The sequence below is a fragment of the Sminthopsis crassicaudata genome, chromosome 5 (assembly GCF_048593235.1).
Source record: "Sminthopsis crassicaudata isolate SCR6 chromosome 5, ASM4859323v1, whole genome shotgun sequence".
In the NCBI taxonomy this organism is placed as follows: domain Eukaryota; kingdom Metazoa; phylum Chordata; class Mammalia; order Dasyuromorphia; family Dasyuridae; genus Sminthopsis; species Sminthopsis crassicaudata.
In genome coordinates this window covers 89,982,928-90,005,543 of record NC_133621.1, presented here as the reverse complement: position 1 = coordinate 90,005,543, position 22,616 = coordinate 89,982,928, and the positions used below count along the sequence as shown (strand labels likewise).

Here is a 22,616-nt window from a genome sequence, read left to right as displayed (position 1 = left end):
TAAAATCCAAATTACTGTTACATAATTTAGAGTATAAAATAATAATTTGCAAATAAATGAAGGAAAAACTGTTCCTGATATTTTTATGAATGGTAACAAAGTATACCCTGTAGATAAAAACTTTTTTTTTTATCATTTTCTAATAAAAAAATTTGATCAGTTTTAAAAATATGATATTTCAATAAAGTTTTTTTGAGAAGAACACCAAAACAGCTACTTCAGAGGGAAAATTTTTTTATTTACTGGACAAGAAAATGGATGCAAAATTACTATTTCCTAAAATTTTTAGGAGTTTTCTAAAAATGCTCCCAAGTGAAATTTTATAAGTCAATTGATAAATGGTAAAAATGATATTCAGCCTATCTACAACCATATGAAATTGCTCCAAATCACAATTAAGGATATATAAATTAAAAGAACTCATTAAATTTTCAGTGTTGACAAAAATGGAAACTGACAACTAATGGAGGGGCTTTGGGAAAACAGGCATGGGTGATGCAGCTATAAATTGGTTTTGTTACTTGGGGAACTATCTTCCCAAAGTTATTAAATTATATATACTCTTTAACCCAACAATACTGAGCTATTATTAGGGCCTATATAGTTCAAGAGATCAAAGGAAGAACATGTACAAATATTTTATAATAGCTCTTTTTTTGTAATTGCAAAGCACTGAAAACTAAGGGATTACCTATCAATTGGAGGATTTTGTGCTATCAGAAATAAGAAAGAGATGATTTCAGAGAAGCCAGGAAAAATGTAAAAACTAATGCTGAGTGAAGTGAGCAGAAGCAGGAGAACAATTTATACTATAACACCAACAGGGTAAAAGCAAACAATTTGAAAGACTTATCAGTTCTGAACAATTCAATGATCACCTATGATTCCAGAGGACTGATGATGAAGAATTCTACTCACTTCCTAACAAGTCACATAGTAATATGTAGAAGACACATACTTTAGGACGTGGGCAATATGGGAATCTGTTTTGCTTGACTGCTTATCTGTTATGAAGGATTTGTTTATTGTTTTATTTATTTATTTTTGGAGGGAGGGAGAGGACTATGTGGTGGGGGAAAAACTCCAAAAATACTCTGAGACAGAAACAAAACCCATTTATCATCATAACTAACCTGCTAACTACCTATATTAAAAATAAATTAAAATTTAAGCATTACATCTTAGGTAGACACTAAGTATACAAGTGGGAATCTTCTATACTAGTTTTCTGGCTTCTGGATCCACACGCATAAGCACAAGGTCCACTATATATCCATTAAAATAGCAAAAAGTCATTAAATAGTTGGGAACTTCTTCTAAGTTGAGAGAAGTCAAAAAGTCAATTCCCTGGTAATACAGATTATTCAGAAAATGAAATCAAATCATAAATTAGATTCATCATTTTTTTTTATGAACTTGGAAGATCCCCTGAACTCCTCAATTGGCATCACTTAAATAAATAATAAAAATAAAACATTTCCTAGCATTCTGTTTCTTCTAGTTTTTAGTGTTTTTTTTTTTCATTCTAAATTCCTTACCTACAAAACTCTGTTTCTTACTCTCCCATAGTGGCGCTGCTCGAACACCATTTGCTACCAAAGCAAAAAAGGCCTTTTTAACCTGAAGAAAGATAAGACACAGTACATAGAGTTTAAAGCTTCATACATTAGAAAGAAAAAAAGGTAAGTCTTTCTAAATATATAATGTCTAATACACCTTCCCAACTTAAAATTGGACAAATATCGTATATCTAAAATTTAGCAGCATTCAGAGAATCACATTGCCATATCTATTTGGCAGTATGACTTTAAAGTAAAATTTAAAATATATATATTATTATTTGCTAAATCTTCTAAAAACAAATAGCTTGAACAATGATTTTTCTTACTTTTTTTCTATGCTAAGGCACTACATGGATAAAGATTCTTAATACTAGAAATAATAAACTAAATTTTAAGCATTAAATTTTTAAATTTTACATATTAATATCTAACTACTAATTTGCTTGTTATAAATAATAAATATATTTTTTCAAGTCTATAAAATAAAAAGTTTAATTTTGTGTATAAATCTGTGAATGGGCAGAATGATCCGGCTATCAGATGAAATCATGAGAAAATGAGTCATTAGAAATAAATAAATTGTCAAGGTAAGAAAAAATTGCAGTTGGAGGCAGAGGATGAAGGTAAAAGCCATGGCTATTTGGGGCTGTTCTCTATTCTCTAAATTATTGATAGGAATATGCTTTTTTTGGACTACGCAAGAAAAAAGGAGGATAGATTTCACTCATTTAAGGAATGGGGATGAAAAATACGTGTAATTTTTTTTTCTTTCTTTTCTTCATCTGTTCTAATTATATGTTTTTGCTGGCTGTCCTTTTGTCTGGATTTCAATAATATAGATTTAATGTGACTTAAGAAATTTCTATTTTTAGGCAGAAGTGAGGAATGGAACTACACACTCACTCATCATTTGTAGTCCTACAAACATGATCCTAGCCTGTTAAGGGCTAAGTGCTAACTGGCTCTTAGGAAATTTAGTTCCCAACAGAACAGGTATGGGTTTGTTATATTAAGAAATGTAAGCTTCCCTGCACTGAGAAAGCATGTACTCTCTGAAAGTGGAAAAGAGAAGATAAAATATCAATAATTCTAGCATATATATTACATTTTAAGTTATATAAAATTTTTCATATTCATTATCTTATAATAACTCTGTGAAACATAAATTAATCCAATTATTTTGGAAAACGATTGAGTTTATCCAAGAAAAATCATCAATATATGCCTACCTTTTGAATCCCTAATTTCAGTACCTCAAGGGATCAAAGATAGAAAGAATGGGTGTGTGTTTATATGTGCATATGGATACATACATGTACATATGTATGCATATACATACAGACTATATATACACAAATTTATAGCAGTACTTTTTGTGGTAGCAAAAATTGGAAATAAAATGGCGAATGGTTTGAACAAACAGGTCAAACAGTATGATAAAAAATACAACTAAGCAATTCAGAGAATCGTGGGATAATTAGAATGAACTGATACAAAGTTAAGCGTGCAGAATCAGAAGAATAACATAAATAATGATTACAAGAGTATTAACTAAAATAAAACTAAAAAGCAGCTAAATTTAAATAAACTGCAATGATTCATCTCTGTTCTGGAGAATAAAGGATAAAAGTAATTTCCCTCCTTGGAGTGAAGTTTATGAGAATGAAATGTAGATGCTGTCAAAATATGTTGGGCAGTAGGCTGATTAACTATTTTCTTTGTTACAAGGAAGAGTTTTATGGTTATGAGCTTTAATAGTAAATGTCTGTCGTATAAAAGGAAATCATCAATGATATGAGAAAATTCAGCGGGCAATACTTTAGTTATTATTATTCCCATTCTATAGGTAAAGTAAAATGAGACTTTAGGACAGTAACTGGGAACTGAGGAGAAAAAAAGCAGCCAGATTAAGTATTGCTAAAAGAGCAGAAAAAAGAGTCAAACAGCATCCCTAGGCTGATCATCTGCTATCCTGAGTGGTCCCACATGTTCCTTGTTTATATGCTCAGAACTGTCAGTCCCTATCAGGAAAGTCATTGGAAATAAATACGTACAGCTGGGTTTGGGTAAGAATGGTAAGAGAGGGATGAAAAGGGAAGTCACACACAAATATATAAAGATAGAAATGGAATATTGAATTCAATTATACATCATTTGCAAAGCCATAAACATACCTTTTCTTCTACAAAACAATCACTCACAAATACTGGTCCAAAAGGAAAGCAAATGCAAGTGACTTGATGTGTGACATGTACAATGAATTACTGAATACTTTTCATTCTTTCATACAAATACTTATAATAATTACACCTTGGTGTTAATGAGGAAAGTTGTATTTCTGAGAGTTTGGTTCTTTTCAGGAATAGGCAATTGATGGTGAAATAACATCATGATTTCTGCCAAGAGGAGTTCAGGTTAAAAGATCAAGACAAAGAGAAGCACTTTAGGAACCTTCATTCAGTGGATTTTGTCCTCCTGGAACATGAGCTACAGATTTAAGTTTTATCTAAGTCTTTTACAAAAAACTAGAAATCATGATGTTCTAGGAAGTAAAAGAAGCCTAGTTAAGAAGCTAAGTGTAAGCTTTCTTAAGAATGGATCCCCTTTGATGGAGGGATCTTGCAAAACAAAGTGATTTTACATGATTTGGCACAGAGAATTTTATACCTCTGCCTAGAAAGTATTTAAAATTTTTTTTATTTTAAACTACCCCAAGCCAAGAGCTAATATTAATTTTAAAGAAAAATTATTATTATTATGACAGAAATATTTTATCTGAAACAAGAGAGACTAATTCTGCTTCTTCCAGAAGAACAACTCTATAGGAAAAGATAATGATAAATGTTGAAGGGGATGTGGGAAAACTGGGACATTGATACATTGTTGGTAGAGTTGTGAACTGATCCAACCATTCTGGAGAGCAATTTAGAACAATGCCCAATGGGCTATCAAACTATGCATATCCTTTTATCCAGTTACCCACATGTGCAAAAATGTTTATAGTAGCCATTTTTGTATTGGAAAAAAACCCTAGAAATTGAGTGGATGCCCATTCTTTGGGGAATGGCTGAATAAATTATGGCATATAAATGTTATGGAATATTATTATTCTATAAGAAATGCTCAGCAAGCTGATTTCAGAAAAGGCCTGGGAGAAAAGGTGATAGGAGTAGAACCAAGAAAACATTGCACACAGCAACAAGATTATGTGATGATCTGACAGACGTGGTTCTTTTCAGCAATGAGGTGATTCAGGCCAATTCCAAAAGACTTGTGATGGAGAAAGCCATCTGCATCTAGAGAGAGGGCTGGTGGGGACTGAGTGTGGATCACAACCTATTATTTTCACCATTTTTGTTGTTGTTTGCTTGTGTTCCCCCCTTTCTCATTTTTTCCCTTTCTGATCTGATTTTTCTTGTGCAGCATAATAAATGTGAAAATATGTATACTAGAAATTCACATGTTTAACATATATTGGATTACTTGATGTCTAGGAGAGGGAGTGAGGGGAAGGGAGAAAATTTTAGAATACGAGGTTTTGCAAGGGTGAATATTGAAAACTATCTTTGCATATATTTTTTAATAGTTTTTATTAACCAGATATATGAATGGGCAATTTCACAGAATTGCCAAACCTTTTGTTTCAATTTTTCCCTCCCCCCCCCAATTTGGCGGTTGACCAATACATGTTAAATATGTTAAAGTATAAATTAAATACAATATACTTTGCATATATTTTGAAAATAAAAAGCTATTATTAAAAAAAAGAACAACTCTAATTAATGGATTCCTCAAAAGCTATTCAGAAAAGCAATCTAAAATGTTACTAAACCATTTTTCAAGGTTGCTGTAATAAAAATAAAAAGAATGTTATTGGACAGCAGTGATCTACTTTCATCTGGGTATATTATAATTATCCAAACATGCTATATATAAATCTTTAAAAACGGATAACATCTGCTTAATTGTAACATGGAATATATGCAGAAATTAAGCAAATATAAATGGGTCAGTGACAATATATGTGTATGCACACATATATATATGTATATATAAGAGAAAATCAATAAAGCTAGAGTTCAGAATTTTAAAAAAAGACAATAGAGACATTATTTAGAGACACTGTGTTTTGTGGTGATGTCACGGCTGCAACAAAGAAGTAAATGAGGTTAAAAAAGAATGGCCCACAGAAGTGTTACTTATGAAATCAGGCCTGTTCCTTTTTGGATTCATCTTGTGCAGGGGTTCTCAGAGTGTGCCATGGAACCATAAGCTACATGAGGTGAGATTTTTCACATTCCCCAGCCCCTGCCCCCAGCATTTGCTGCCTGCCATTCCTGGCTTGGTTTCAGGAAGATCACAATAGCTGCTCTATTCACAAAAGCAAAAGCTACCTTTTCTGCAGTTAGTGCAGAGGAAGAAGAGAGTGTAGGGGTAGGGGAAGGAAAAGAGAAGCAGAGGAATCCAAAGGCTGTGGTAACAAGATGAAGAAGCCAACTATCCAGAAATCCTTCTTTGTTGCTTATGTTACTTATGAAATCAGGTTGCTTGTGTTGCTTATCAGGCCAACATAAGTAAATGTACAGTGTGCTGTGAATCCTTAACATTCAATTTTAAGAGCCACTGGTCTAGTGGCTATTGGGGTAATTGTGAGGATAGAGTACTGGGCCTGAAGTTAAGATTCATTTTCCTTAGTTCAAATTTGGCTGCAGACACTTCTTAGCTGTGTGACCTTGGGCAAGTTACTTAACTCTGCCTCAGTTTCCACACTTGTAAAATGAGCTACAGAAGGAAATGGTAAACCATAAGATGCTCCAATATCTTACCAGGAAAACCCCAAATGGGGTCATGGAGAGTTGGACATGACTGAAATAAGTGAATGACAAAACAAAGGTATAGTGTATCTTCTACCAATTACCTAACTACTTTATTTTTTCAATTGAAATAATATACAAACAAATCCACTTCACATCAAAACACAAAAGCTTTTGATAGATAGCATGGAATATCTCAGTGTTTGTAGACAGTAATGGATTCCTCCCATTTTAAATGTTTCTTAGAAGTTAGTACAGATGTCTCAAAATATGTGTCCTCCTAGTTGAACAGTGTTCCTTCCTAAACGCAGAGAGGAAAGAGATTGTGAGACCTCAGCTTCAGGTGTGTTGGCAACTCTACACAGGCACTTTGGTTCTTGTGGTCATTGCAAATAACTTGTACACGCACATAATGCTGACAGAAAATGACATATCTGAGAACTTATTTTTTTTTAAATTTACATTAAATCAAATTAAGGTTAAATTTTAAGGATATCTCATATAATTCCCAAAATATAGAACAATCTCCATATCCTAATTTGCATGTTAAAACCAAAGATTTTTTACCAAAAAACTCAAATGAAATTTTTCTTGGGATGCAATTTCCTAATTTTAGTAAAAATATGTAAATTTTACATTCTTGAGAAAGCTTTTGTGACTGTTTTAAAAACTGCATTAAAAAATAATGAATCAAAGTTAAATTCATTTCAAACTCTATGTTAGCACTGTACAAGGCCCAAAATTAAGCTCTCTCTTCTCCTCTAAAAAATTCACATTGAGTTTATGCATATTTCTGGAAGGTATCTTTAAAACATGAATATATTCAATATCTATGACTTATATTTTTAAAAGTAATAGTACTTTTTACTTATTTTGAAATTATTTTTCCTAATGTACAAATGGGGCAGGCCAGAAAATTCACTTCTACTTTAAGAAGTAAAGCAACTCTGAGATTGAGCAAATTCCAGAAGCTGAATTTATCTAACCTAAACTACCTCTACATAGTGCCATTCTCAGTTGTTCTTTACTCAGATTTTTAAAAAAGTTAAACTTTTGATAGGAATTTTATTGATAATAAAATTTTGTAGTTTTTGCCTTAAATTACATGATAGTTTCAGAGCATATGTCTGTAGATTGTTCTGATGACATTTTGGAGAAGTTATTTCTGTGATTTAAAAAAAATAGAAAAGCAACATATACCTTATATAATAAGAACATAGAGACTTTAAGAGGAAAAAAAAATTAGGGCACACCAAGATTACTGTTTTATAGAGTGATATACCCATACACACATAAAACCTGCTTTTACAAACCACTCAGAAAATTTACAACAGCAAAGGAGTTGTGCTGTTACCAATTAACCAAGAAACAGAGAAAAAGACTGGTCTGGCCTAGTTCTAATTGGCACTTAGAGATCTGGGAAAATTCCTGGTTAGTGACTGGGTGCCTATAAGAGTTCCTTTCAACTGACAGGCAATCTGCCCAAACCATTTAAATTTAATTTAAATTTAAAATTTCAAAAGACTTATAAAGCATCCAGATGTTAATATGTTGATAAGATGAGTAAAAACAGACACCAAAGTTTTAATCTAGAAACATTCTTTTAATTGGATGAAAATCTAATCAGCTTCTAGCTGCTACAGAGGCGGCTGTAACAAGGTATGGGAAGTGAGACATCTGTGTTTCAGGCAACTAGAGTCTTATAACTCACGACTTTCAGTACATTTTTATTTTAAATTGAAGTAATTAAATCAATTTTGATATATTTAAGTTGAAGTTGATAAAAAACTGAAGCATTTGGCATATGCCAGGGAGCAGTGTTACTGTTTTTATTCTTTTATTCTTATTTTTATTTCCATCTCTCTTGAAGCAAATAAGTGACACATCCCATGCTCCTGGGATGGTACTTGAACATTTGGCAAAAGGTTTCTCAATATCTCCCTACTTTGACCCAAATGAAGACACCAGGATTTATGGGATTACTTAAAGTGTACTTCTTACCAATATCCATGGTGATTATTCAGAGATTTGAATTTCACAAATGGAATCAGGAACCTGGTAAAGTAACTGCTTCTTAAATTGTAAAATTGCTGGGCCAAATGCTTCAAAACTTTAATTTTAGGCTTTTCATATATTTTACGAAGTGTTTTCACATACATGTTGTGACCTTTATAACAATCCTATGATGTAAATAGAACCAGCATTATTATTCACATTTTAAGTATAAAGAGACTATGATCCAAAGAAATTAAACAACTTGATAGATATTCCACATTCAATAAGTGGTATCCCTAGACTGGTAACCCTACCACCAATAAGTGGTAACCCTAGCATAAGACTAAGTCTTATGCTAAATCCCAAAGGATTTAGCATACAAAAAAAGAGGAAAAACAGTCCCGACCCTCAATAATCTTTTATTTTAACCAAGGAGACAAGAAGTAAAAAATTAAATACTGTATATACAGATATAAACAGTGGGAAAAAACAGTAACTTTGGAGCAGCAGAGATGGAGAACCTGCAACAGAGGGGGCATTTCTGTAGTCTGGAAAAAATAAAGTAATTCTGAGAGGTGAAAGAATGATGGAGGGTCATATGTGACAATATTGAGCATGCTTGTATGGCTGGACTGTAGAATACATGGACAAGAGCCAGGAAAGATCACCTCGGATGCCCTAAAGAAGACTTTAAATTTGATCCCAGAGGTCACAGGAAGTGGCACTGTAATTTATGGAGTAAAGAAGCAAGGTCAAACCTACATTTTATATCACTTTGGCAGCTGCATAAAGGATGAATTGGAGTGGGGAGACATATAAAGCCAATTTGGATTATTGCAATAGTTCAGGAGGGCAGTGATGAGGATCTGAACTAGAGAAATGACTAAATGAATGGATATAATACCAGTGATGTTGTGGAAATAGCAATGTAGTCTGGCTGTGGGTAGTGAATGAGAATGAGGAATTGAGGATAATGCCCAGGATGCAAACCTAGATTGCTAGAAGGAAGGTATCCCTGATAATTCATAGAGAAATATGAAAGGGAGGAAAGGAAAATGTTAAGTTTGAGATAATGATGAAACAACCAGCATGAATATGAATATGGACTAAAGTTCAGAAAAGAAATTAGAGTATCAGAGAATCTTCTGCAGAGTAATGATAATTGAAGCCATGGGAGATAATTAGATCATAAAGTGAAGCACAAAAGAGAGAAGAGCTTAGGACAATGTGTTTGGGAACCCAGAACCAGTAGAATACAGCGTCATAGCAATCCAAAGAAGAAAAATTATTAAGGGAAAGGCGATGGGCAATAGCATGAAATTCTGCAGAGAAGTCAGGAAGGATGAGGAATGAGAAAAGGGAGGACATTTGTTAGGTGAGAGGTAATCGATAACTTTTGAGAGAGCAGTTTCAGTTGAAAAATGAGGCTGGAAGCCACACTGCCGAGGATTTGGAAGAGAAAGAAGCATCATACACAGGTCATTTTTTTTCATTAAAGCTTTTTATTTTCAAAACATATGCATAGATAATTTTCAACATTAACCCTTGCAAAACCCTGTGTTCCAAAATTTTTCTCTCTCTTCCTCCCACCCCCTCCCCCCAGATAGCAAGCAATCCAATATATACTAAACAGAGGTCACTTTTTAAAGGAATTTAGTTGAGAAGGAGAGGAAGACATTGGATAATTGCTAGTGAAGGTTTCTTAAAGTGGGGGGAGGCTAGGGTTTACCTGCAGGTTGGTGGAGGTGTCCCCAGCAGACAGAGACAGGATGATGGTTAGAGGGAACAAAGAAGGGGTTAGATCAAAGGTTCATGTAGAGGTTGGCCTTAGCAAAAAGGACCAATTCTTCATCAGAGACTAGAGTGAAGGATGATGTCAGGGGAATGTGAAATGAGGAAAAGTGAAGATGAAGCTAATAGCAAACGTTTTCCATTTTTTAAGGTAAGGACAAGCAAAATCTGTAAGGAGGCCTGGGGAAAGAAGACAAGGCTTAGAGAGTTATGGTGGTGAGAAAGAGAACTGATTCGGAAGAAATAGAAGCTATGTTTTGCTGCAGTTATTAGGTAATATAAATGTGAAGTGAACTCAGCATGGGTTTATGGATTCCTCTGGTTCTATTCGCTCAGAACCACAAAAATAGGTGTGAAGGAGGTAGACAATAAGAACAGTCTAAGGCTGAAGTTGTTAACTTTGGTTAAAACTGATCTGTTAACAAAAGGTTTGGCAACTATCAATGTTGTAAAATTACCCATGGATATATCTGGTAAATAAAAGCTATTATTATTTAAAAAAACCCCAAAAAACCTTATCTGTTAACTAATATTCTGTATCAAGAGCTACTCACATATCTTAAAACCATATTTGTACAGCTCATTTGTCTCAATAAGGTTATCATAATAAAATAACTTTCTGAAATCAAGATATGCTGCTATGTACAATCTCTTCTGATCCATGATCCTTACAAAGAAAGAAAGAGAAAGCACCCTTGTTGGTTCTTACTTCACCTCCTATATCTTTTCTAAGTACTTGGACTATTTAATAAGCAGCTCTAGCTGTTGCTTGTGATAAGCCTGTCAACCAATGAGCCACCTCTCTTCCACTGATGAAACTCTTAAAATTTCAACTCCATTATGAAATCTTCCTAGACTAATCAAATGACAAGTAGTTTTCATTTTATCATTTCACTATGTACTGCTCTACTACCTTCATTATATACCATGTATTCATTTTTCTTATATTTTAGGCTCCCCAAAGGCAAATAATGCATTTTTCTTCATTATTCCTCCAATGTCCTCAGTACCTACAATGCACTCCCTCATCTTTGCATCCTGAGTTCTTTCAAGTCCCATCTTCTTAAAGAGGCCTCTTCCTAGTCCTGGGTAATCTTAGTGCTTTCACTTTGAATTGTTCTCTATTTATTCTGTATATTTTTTGTTGGTATGTTGCTGTATTTTGTTTGAATGTGCTATCTGCCCTGTTAGACTGTGAACTACTAGAAGGCAGGGACTGTTTTTTTTATATTTTCAGTAAAAAGCACGGTGTCTAGCACAGAGTAGGTATTTAATAAATACTTGTTGACTATGAATCAATAACATGTGCTTGTTTAGATTTTCTCCCCCAATCTCGTTTGTGGTTCTTATTTTCTATACATGAAATCACCAAGTTAAAAATGACGCTGCTTAAAATTTTCTGTTTGTCTCATGTGTCACTTACTATTTTTTCTGTCATGTTTATATTCCATAAGTATATTGGCTTCCTGGTAAAAAGCTTGGTTAGGTTATAATAAAACTCATTTAAGCATCCAAAGGATCATGTACAAAAATTGTTATTAAAAAAATCAATCTGGATCATTTGACTTATTCTAAGGAGAATGATTAAAAATAATGAACAGATACTTTATGTACATTTTAACATATAATAATGATGATCCATCATTTTATTGTTCATTATTTCCAGAAAGAATTATAGTTTCCAACAAAGACTCTCAGGATACTTATTTCATACAAGAATTCGAATTACATAAAAGTTTACAAAAATGAGTATACTCACTTGTAATGTGGTGTCAAAGACAACAAGCTTTGAGCTGGTTGGAACAATGTCGTAACACTTGTGTGACTTCATGAATCTCATGTAAATATCACTTTCAGATTCTTCTATTGCTGTAAGAAGACAAAAATATCAAATGTTTTGCTTTAAAGATATACTTGAAATCAGATTTTATATATACATGTATATGTATTCTAAGGATGCGAAAGGGTACTAATTAAATGGAATAGTTCTTGGAGCAGTCTATACTCTTATGGTTTATGAAGGCCATTTTTAGTACAGGAAAGTTCCCATTTAACCCTAACTCTTCCTTTGGGCAGCTGAACTCCACAGTGAATAGAGTGGAGTGCCTGGAAACAGGAGGACCTGAGTGCAAATCTAGTCTCAGGCCTGGACTGGGTGGTCCTGGACAAGTCACTTAATTCTCTTTACCTCAGTTTCTTCATCTGTAAAATGAGCTGGAGGAGGAAATGGCACACCACTCCAGTATCTTTTCCAAGAAAACCCCAAATGGAGTCACAAAGAATCAGATGTGATTGACATGACTACATAATAAGAAATTCCTTACTTTTCCTTGGTTCTCTGAATCTTTTACTTTTCTATTAAGATTTTCTGCCAGTCCAGGACATTTAAATTCATTAAAATACACATATAAAAAAGAACACTTAAGAATTAAAAAAAAACACTAACTAACCGAAGAATTGACTAATCTATAGAATTTAGCACAAAATATTTTCTGTTAAATGCAACATAGCAAAATTGTGTCCAGACAATTAGAGTTTTGTTTTTTTGGAAAAATCTTAATGAAACTATCTGAAATTGGGAAGAAATGGTTAGTTCTAACTTCATAGTAATAGCATAGAGATTGGAAATATAATAAAATGGTCTAAGGGAGGCTCTTTAGCATAGTACCTGGCATAAACAGTCACTTAATGTTTATTGACTGACAAAAATTTTACATAGACACTAACTACTAAAATATTTATAAATAGTACATTCTCACAAAGCCTGTTAAAGTGCAGTTCTGTGGATTTGTGACCTTCTTGTGGCATGACCCACATATCTAAGTCAAGATAAAAAGGACCAGTAAGCAGAATACTTATATGGGTTATCATCTATTTCTGGCCACTGCTTCTGTGAAGAGAAGCCACATTGTCTTACTAAAAGGCAGAGATTGCAATATCACTGGCTTCTGACATACAGTCTCCTTCAGAAGGCCAACATTTTGGCTAGAAAGATTCCCTGCAAGGTAATTTCTACTGCATATGGTGAGGAAGTCACACTGTACATGTTCTCTTTATAGGTGCTTTTAAACAAAAAAGGCTGGCTCTAATCTGAGAGATGAAGGAAGGTGGAAATACCTTCAAAGGGCCTATCACGGAGATGGAGAATTTAAATAATAGATGTGCTAAGGTAAGCAGATCGTTACCAGCCTGTACTTTACATGCTTTTATAGGGCTCACCCATACACTCCTTCCCATCAGTCTCAGAGGGAGAGGCAGCTCTTCTATCTTCTCCAGGACCTTGCCTCACTAATCAAGGCTTCTCTATTTTCTGTAACTTTACTCTCATACTCTGTATTATCTCCTCCTTCCCATTAACTAGCAAAAATTCTCACAGTGTAGCTTCTAACCTACAAAAATCTTTCCTTGGACTCTAGTATTTCCTCAGAGTATCTTCCTATATATCTCCCCTTCCTTTTGTTGACAAACTTCTGGGGAAAAAAGAATTTAAATTTACTGCCTGCATATCAGTTCCCATTACTCCTTGACTTGATACAACTTAAGTTTTTGTTCTTGATTGTTATCATTAAATTTAATGACTTTGAGATGGGGGGAACTATTTTAAGGATTTTGTGGGTTTTTTTTATCATAACTTACATATTCATGGGTAATTTTTTACAACATTATCCCTTGCATTCACTTCTGTTCCAACTTTTCCCTTCCCTTCCTTCACCGCCTCCCCTAGATGGCAGGCAGTCTTATACATGTTAAATATGTTAATAGTATAAAGGATTTTGTTTTTGGAATTTGAAAGTTGCATTTTTGACAGCCTTATAAGACACTTATCAACCACTAAATTTATAATTATAATCCAAATATGGATTTTTTTTCCTTTTTCTGATTCTTAAAATCATATCTGTTTCTGAAATGTCCCCCATGACTATCCTGAAGTCCAGTTTCCCGGTGATCACACAATATATAATTTGCAGAGGAGAGATTCAAGATAATTTGTGTGAAATTGCCCTAGGCTAGGCAATTCTGTCTTCTGCTCTTCCTTCTAAACGGACTGTCAAATTTGGTACTCCTGGATTTGGAGTATGAAGTCTTGGGACAGATACTGCTCTTAACTTACTACATATGTGACATTAAAAGGCTTTTGATCTCTTTGAACTTCAGTTTGCTTTTCTGTCAGATGAGGGGTATAAGTCCTATGATTTTCATCTTTACCCTATGTGCATCTGACACTGCCAACCTTCTACTTTTAACCACCTTTTGGCTTCTCTGACATTGCACTTTCTTGACTATCCTCTCATTTCTTTGATTAGTCCTCTCATCCTTGCTGGCTCCTCCTTAAACATGACTTTATTATGAGAAATACATATCTCAATATCTCAAAACCTTGGAGCACCCTTGTAATTTTGTCAACTATCCCCTTCTCTCTCCTTTCTCTGTTAGTGAATACATCTACTCCCATAGTTTAAATTATTACTTTTGTACAGATGACTGACCTTCATTATCTTATATAAATATATATCTATACTCTTCACCCAAACTTCTCTCCTTCTGTTGATGGGAGCCCCATCTTCCCAATCCCCCAGAATTTCTAAATCTTGGTGTTATCTTTTACTTTTTCCATCCTCTCATCCCCTACAATTAAATCATTGTCAAGTTCTCTTGGTTTAGTTTTGCTTTCAAATCTGTTGCTTGTCTTTCTGCTCCTATTCCAATCTTCTCACCTCAGATTCTCATTTCTTTTTGTCTAGAGTCTAGACTATCATAACAGCCCTCTTTGCAGTTCTCACTGCTCTTAGTATATTCCCTGTTCAATACATTTTTTCTTACTGTTGATCAATAAGCATTTATTAAGTACCTACTATGTGCCAGGCACTGTGCTAAATGGTAATTAAAAAAAAGATTTAAAAAAGATTGCTCCTGTTCTCAAGGAGCTCAAAGTCTACTCTAAAATTTTTCTAATAAACTGCTCTGATAACATCACACTTACTCTTAAGGACATGGCTCAAAACCTTTAAAAAATTCCTACTATCTATGTAATAAACTCTCTTTTGTGATTAGAACTGAAAGGATCCTTAGAGGCCATCTAGTGTACCATTCTTTATTTTACAGATGAGGAAATGAGTCTGGGAAATTTACACAAGTAGCTAATTTGCAAATCTCTGAATGATCTTCAAGTCCCTTTCTAATCTGGATCCAATCTACCTTTCCAGCTTTAACTTAATATTGTTGTCCTTCACAAACTTTATGATCTATTTGGGAACAGATTTTGTGTCATATCTGTCCCTAGTGTCTGGCACAGTACTTTATACATAGAAACTTAACTGTTTGCTGATTTATATTGGTTTGGATAAAAATGGCTAATTATTCAGTCTACTCTTAGTGTCAAAGATAAAATACTCTCCTCCAGTACAGGGGGCTAAATTTAGAATGTATCTAATTAGCTTTGTTAGAGGACATAAGTAGATAGGCTTTTACTGTGAGTTGGAGAGTCTAACTTTCACTACAGATTCATTTATGTTCTTGTTTGATTTATAAATGATTATACTTGCCCAATCTGAGAAAACAGGTTTTGCCAATTTCACATTATTGCAAACCCTTTAGAACCAAAATCATTTTTGTTTTCAGATATAATTCTTTTATTTGACATAAGAAGAAACTGAGAGCAAGAGGAGATATGTACCTTATATAAGGTCACATATCTAGTTAACAGAAAGGATGGAACTGGAATTTAAATCTTAACTTCTACCCTCCTATTCTTTCCACAGCACCATACCACCTTCAATATGACCGTATTTTTCTCAATGTTAACATATATGCATTTCATTAATTCAGTGAAGGGAGAGTATTAATAAACCTGAAGAAGAGACTGTAGAAAGGAGAATATAAAACTGACTTACTATGTATATGGGAGCAAGTAATGTCAGGAATATGTGTTTCTAGTACTTTGCTATAAAAAAGTAGGTGAAACTACTGGTCCTTTCAGACATAACAGAAGTGAATTAGTATTCAATTCATTTGATAACCATCTATTAAGTGCTTACTATATATATCAGACACTTTTCTACAAAAAGGCCCCAGAAAGACAAATATTAAAGTTTCTGCTCTTAAAAAGCGTCCATTTTCTGAAGAGATCCAATATATGCCCAGACAACTAAATACAAAATGTATTAAAGAAATAATGTTTTATAGAGAGGCACTGACTATTGTGGAGAGGGATGATGGATTAGTAAAGGCTTAGTAGGAGATGACACGAGTTAAACAAGGGATTCTAAGAAGTAGGGATGAGGAAAAAGAATTCTCATAGGAAGCAGTCTATGCAGAGAAATTGTCACGGGTAATGAAATATTATATATAAGGATCAGCAAGTACGACAACAACATATACAATAATCATAACAAAATAAAAAATTCAAACTGAATATTGTGTAATTATAATAAGGTTGGTCCACAGAAAACTAGGGAAAATCTCCAAAGTATCTCTCACATACATCCCTTTCTCTCCACCACTCTGGCTCAGGCCCTCACTATCTCTCTCTCTTGGACAACTGCAATAACCTTCTAATTGGTTTCTTTGACTTAATTAAGTGTCTCTCCTATTCCAATTCATCTTCTAAACAATTGCCAGAGCGATTTCCCTAAAGCACAGGGCCACCAGAACAGTGGCTCTGTATTTCCTTTAGAATCAGATTTTATAAATTCTTCTGTTTGGCATTTGGTCAAATCAGTCAACAAAGATGAAGCATCTTCTATGCCCTAAGTACTGTGCTCCCTGCTGGAGATACAAAGAAAGAGAAAAGTTCTTGCCCTCAAGGAGTTTACAGTATAATAAGGGAAGACAATACACAAAAGGAAACTTAAAAAGCAGGGGAAAGAAGGTAACAGAACAATGGCTACCTTACCACATACCAAGTGGATTTAGTAGTCTCCATTACCACACCACCTTCCCAGCACCATTACCATAGGTCCTGTCCTGATCCATCAGGGAGCGACTGTGCCAGTGGCTTCTCCTTATTTTAGGTTACATGCATATCTGATAAGTATCTCATACAATCTTTATCTAAGTTCTTGGTATAGATGTTAGAGAAGAAGCTCAAATGCAGATACCTTGAGCACTCTAGCAGATATCTTCATGATCACCCTAGAGTCTGGCCATTTTAATCACTTCCAAATCTAGCTGTACTATTCTTCAGGCCGTATCTCATAGAAACATAGATGGAGAGATAAATAGGAGACCTTCTAGTCCGACTCTTCATTTTAGCAGTACAAGAATAAGAAAGAGATTAGGGGATTTACCCAACTCTAGTGTCAGGTTTTGAACTCAAACACCCTGACTCCATAACCAACATTCTTTTTATTATACCATATCTTGCATACATGAATCATGTAGAAATTTTGCTTTGTTAACATCTAAGTAAGTAATGCCATCATCAGAAGGAAATGAGCTTAATTTGGCATGATTCTTTAAATGTTTTATTAAAATTTTAACATCAACATCAATACAATCAAACTTATTTTGTTAATTCTATTCACATTAACAATTTTTCAGTCACTTCCTCTAAGTTCTCTTAAGACTTTTTTGTTTGGGCAAGGTCTTATGCTGGATGAAGCCATGTTTACTCTTTTTGATAATTCCTTTTTTGTTTTGTTTTAGATATTCACTAACCATACTTTGATTCCTGATGAAATGTGAGAAACAGATTAAAAGTCAGATCACTGGCCTATAGTTTGCAGACTGGTTCTCTTCTTTTAGGAGGAAATCTTCTTCTGTTCCATATCACCTCCTCAGTTGTCTGTGCTTTTTTCCCTTCTTTATTTTAAAGGCCACTTTTAGAAGTCAGTTCTTTTGCAGAGTCTATTGGAGTCACCAGAAATATAGTCGAACTGGATGTACAGGAAGTAACCTTGGGCAAGGAAGAAGTGACAAGTAAATAGATCAAAGAGAAATGGGGCTGGGTGCCAGGGTCACATCCTTTAAATTGTAACAGCGAAAGATTGAACCTGGTTGGGAAGGGCTGGAGCTAAAATGAGCCAGAGCTAGAATGTTCTGCTCAGGTTTAGATTGATCATGTTTCAGATCTCCTTCCTTCTCCCATTAACAAGTTGCTTCTACTTCCTTGCATTTTGACTCTTTTTAAAAAAATGGCTCTGATTTCTCTAGCTTCTTGTTGGTTCTTCTAAGTATTTCTTTAATCCTTTTTCTATCTGTTTTTTCCATATTCCAAATATTATTATAACAAATAAACTATTGCATTCCACTTGATTAATACTTATTAAATCATGCATGTATCATTTGTAGGTTAAAAGTAGGACCACATTTCTATTTTTCTTTAATACACATACATTTTTGTTTTTTTATTTGAAGTGAAAAATGGTGATTATAGTTTATTATCCACTGTGGAATAATTGGGAATTAAATGTTATACCAAGCTTTTTATCTGTGTATAAAATATACTTTGACCTGTGTCATATTCAAAGTATATAATAATGAATGGTGTTACAGTGAGGTTCTATTAGGTTCATGTTTGATAACAATCATCTCCCATATTATTTTTTGGTTGCATCTGAAAAAATATGCTTTTTTCTGCAAGTATACCACAAATTTCAGGATTGTAATTATATATCATTGTTACTCATCACTAAAGATGACTGCTGATCACCATCAATAAATGAGGGGGAATGAGGGGATGAAAAGAGCTCTGGGTGGGGTTAATAATCTTCATATACATATACACATACATACATACATACATATATATATATATATACTGTTCTTTGATTTTTGATTGTAATTGTTTGCAAGAAAGGCACTTATAGTGTAATAGAATCACTGAGCTATTGCTTCTTACATGTGTTGGCTGCTTTTTTTCCTTCTTTTTTAAATACTGAATTCCTCCATGTTTCACAGTTGGGAAAGTGGAGCTTATACTCATAAGACAGATCCCATTATGGATCAGCACAAAAGTTTTTGACTCTGTTTCTTGAGATGGCTCACCCTTCTTTATGCAACCTGGTGAATCCCTAATCCTGGAAATTCACTATATAGTGCTAAACTTAGTGTGGCTCCCCAATGAGCACATGTCAATGAAATTCAGAACTCCAGAACTCAAGAGATTGCTAGTTTCTGCCTCTCTAATACCTGAGATTACAGTTGTGTACCTGGGTAAGGAAGTTAATCTTACTCTGGTTCTACATAAAAGATAGCAAACAAAAAAATCTACCTGAACCAGATTAAAATGTAACTGGGAATTATTTAACAAAGTAAAAATACAAAAACAAAATAAATAAACTAACAAAATAAAAAAATTAACATTATTCTGTAGTTTTCTAAGTCTAGGTGGCACAGTGTCTGTTCTGGAGTCAGGAAAACTCATCATCTCGAGTTCAAATCTGTCACTTCCTGGCTGTGCAATCTTGGGCAAGTGATTTACTTCTGTTTGCCTGTTTCCTTATTGTAAAATGAGCTGGAGAAGGAAATGACAAACACTCCAGTGTGTTTGCAAAGAAAACCCCAAAAGGATTTTTCAAACAAAGAATCAGACACAACTGAAAAACAACTCAATAACAACAGAGAACAAGAAGTCAACATGGCAATCCACAGGGATCCTTATGTATCCACTTTCTAGTTGACTTTGGCACCACTGCTCTAGGAAATTCTCTAAACTACAACTTTTCCAGATCTGACTTGCAAGAATAGGAGTTTTTAATATCAATGAAATCACAGATTTAGGGCATAACTTTGCATTTATTATTTGCAAACCTTATAACTGTTTTCTATTTTTATTGCAAACCTTGTAACTGTTTTCTATTTTTCCTGTTAAATTCTGCTTAGTACCTCTATCTAAAAAAGCCAAGCAATTTCTGACCGCTACATGCCCAATTAGTCTGTTAGTCCTATGCTCCAAAAAGTTAAAATGTATTTTCATTGTTTGAAATAGAATTTGTGAATCTTTACATTATTCCTTTTGGCCATTTGATTTTTATCTTCACTACAACTGGAGTATTAGTTATTCACTGTACTTATGTGGCCAGAGCTGTGTAGCTAAGAGCGCTGAGCTGTCCTAAATGTGTGAAGACATCAATTCTTTCATATCAGCTAATACTTTCTCAATGTTTCAATATTTGAATTATTTGGTTTTCTTATCACATGTAGAAATGCCATCTCAAGTGGTCAAATGATATGAACTCTTTTCAAAGAATTGCCAACTACAATCATAGGAAAATGTCAAGGTTTTATCCAAGGATTTATCTCATACTTAGCAAACAGGAAAAGATGATGTAATATGGAAACAATAAATGACAGAGGAGCCATGAGAGGATAGCATACTAACATATTGCTGTAGGGTTACAAATTGGTTGAATTGTTCTAGAAAACAATTTGGGAATTATGTGAGAAAAGTCACTAAAGTATACATACATATACATACAGAACAAAAAATTCATAGCAGAACTTTTTGCAATAGTGGAAAATTAGAAACAAATTGAATGACCATCAACTGGGGAAACTGCTGAAAAAGTTTTGGGATATGAATAACGTTCTCTTATTGTACCATATGTACCATACCATATGTACATTGTATCATAATGACTTAAAAGAAGTCTGGGAAATCTTGTATGAACTGATAAAATGATGCAGAGTAAGCAGAAAGAGGAAAACTTATGTACATGACAATAATAATGTAAATGGCATCACTAAAAAAGCTTAAAACTATAATATAGTCATGATCTACTGTGACTCAGATATGAGAAGAAATGAGAAAATGAGCCTTTTTCCCATAGAATACTGCATTTGTTATCAGATGACACTGTTGGAATGGTGGTTTTACACTAATTCTTCCACTGTTACAAGCAAAGGCTTGCTTGATGGGTTTGAGGAGATCTAGCAGCAGGTGTCTTGAGATGACAAAACAAAAGGCAGAATAACACTACAAAAAACACCTCTAATTTCATTTAATATTTTAAAATGTTCTTTAGATTTCATGGCATTTAGTTAAGGAAGCTATCTTTGAGATATGTTCAAGTTCTTCTATTTACATAAGGAAACTAAAGAGCAGTTGTTAAATGATGTGCCCAAGGATTAGCTTTGAAGTGAAGTCTAAAGACTCTAACATTAATGCTCTTTTTATTATACTGTGTTGTCTCACATCATGCCCAAGTTCTTCAATTGCTCCCATTTTATTTTTTTTTTATTCTGGTAATTTGCCTTATCTTGAATGTTTAAAGATGACTGTTAAATATAACCAAGACTTTCTGTTCTGATGAAAAAAAAATAAAAGCTTGGTTCAATAGAACACTTGAGAGTTCTAGCCCTTGATCTAGTTTAAGACCCTTTTGTGAAAGAAGAAATACTTTTATCATCATCTCCTAGTGAGTTGGGTCATGCATAGTTATCTTTCTTGAATTTTTTTGGAGGTGGGGAAGAATGAGTTTGTAATTTCATTAGTGAAGTAACCAATGTAGATTGGCACTTTCTCTGCAATTTAGTTTAGGAAAACAGATAGAGGTACTGAGTAGTTGTAATTGGCTGACAATTAGTCAGCCAGTATGTAAAGAAAGGCAGGAGTGGGACCCAGGTCTTCTTGCTTTTAAAGTCAGATAGCTAATACACAATTTCCTCCTTGAATAACATTTTTAATATATCACAGGCCTCTTAAAACATAACAATTATATGTACAAGATATTGTGAATTTGCAAATCCTAACAGTGATAATTCAGCATCTTGCTGCTACTATTCAGCATTTATTTATTCTTAGTCTTGGTGAGGTAGTTCACTTGATTACTCTTCTTGATGAAATCTAATTCTCAGAGTGGCAGTAATACGAAAGGACATCAGCATTTCTCCTTGATATGATTTTATACTACAGCAGTCCATTATCTTTATAGAGATATGTTTATATATAAGAATAGTTGATTATTTAATTTTGGATTCTTGCTAAATCTCAAGAGCATGCAACTTTTATTTATAAATAGGAAAACAAGTGGGTTGTACAAATCTAATGTCTTTAAGTGTCTAATAATTTTATAAGAGAAATGTTTTTTAAATAGTAGTGGCGATGATTTATGAGTGGTCAGGATAGAGACAGCTTTCCTTTTCCCGTTTCCATTCAACTATTCAGTTTCTGTTTTATCAGTGAAAAGACCAATATATAAAGTACCTTGCCAGCAATTTAAGTCTGTGAGTGTTGCCTGAGGCACTGAATATTTAAGCTAAACTGCAGGATAATTGGTGGAAACTTTTTAATAATGGTAAACTAATATCTAATGCTTACTGGTACTAGGTACCAGTTACTATCATTCTAATTTACTTTAAGACACAGTGACTCACAATGAACTTAAAAAAGAAGTGAAAGTTAAGATCTTAGAGTTGAGTCTCTGAGTGTCACTTAAAGAATCTCATAATGTTCAGAGTTTGTAGAGACATTAACAACTATCCAGCCAACCCATATCCAAAAATAGTCTGACTA

The 22,616-nt window shown here is 33.8% G+C and overlaps 1 protein-coding gene across 6 annotated transcripts in view; it reads right to left on the bottom strand.

Moving 5' to 3' along the window:
• The window catches only part of PRKAG2 (protein kinase AMP-activated non-catalytic subunit gamma 2), a 409,151-nt gene that overhangs the window by 20,440 nt on the left and 366,095 nt on the right, over positions 1-22,616 (bottom strand). For all 6 annotated transcript variants that reach the window (XM_074267439.1, XM_074267441.1, XM_074267440.1 and 3 more), the window contains 2 exons: positions 11,922-12,031; positions 1,539-1,620 (listed from right to left, as the gene is read on the bottom strand). In XM_074267439.1, coding sequence (XP_074123540.1) covers positions 1,539-1,620; positions 11,922-12,031 — 192 coding nt within the window. The remainder of the gene's footprint in view (positions 1-1,538; positions 1,621-11,921; positions 12,032-22,616) is intronic.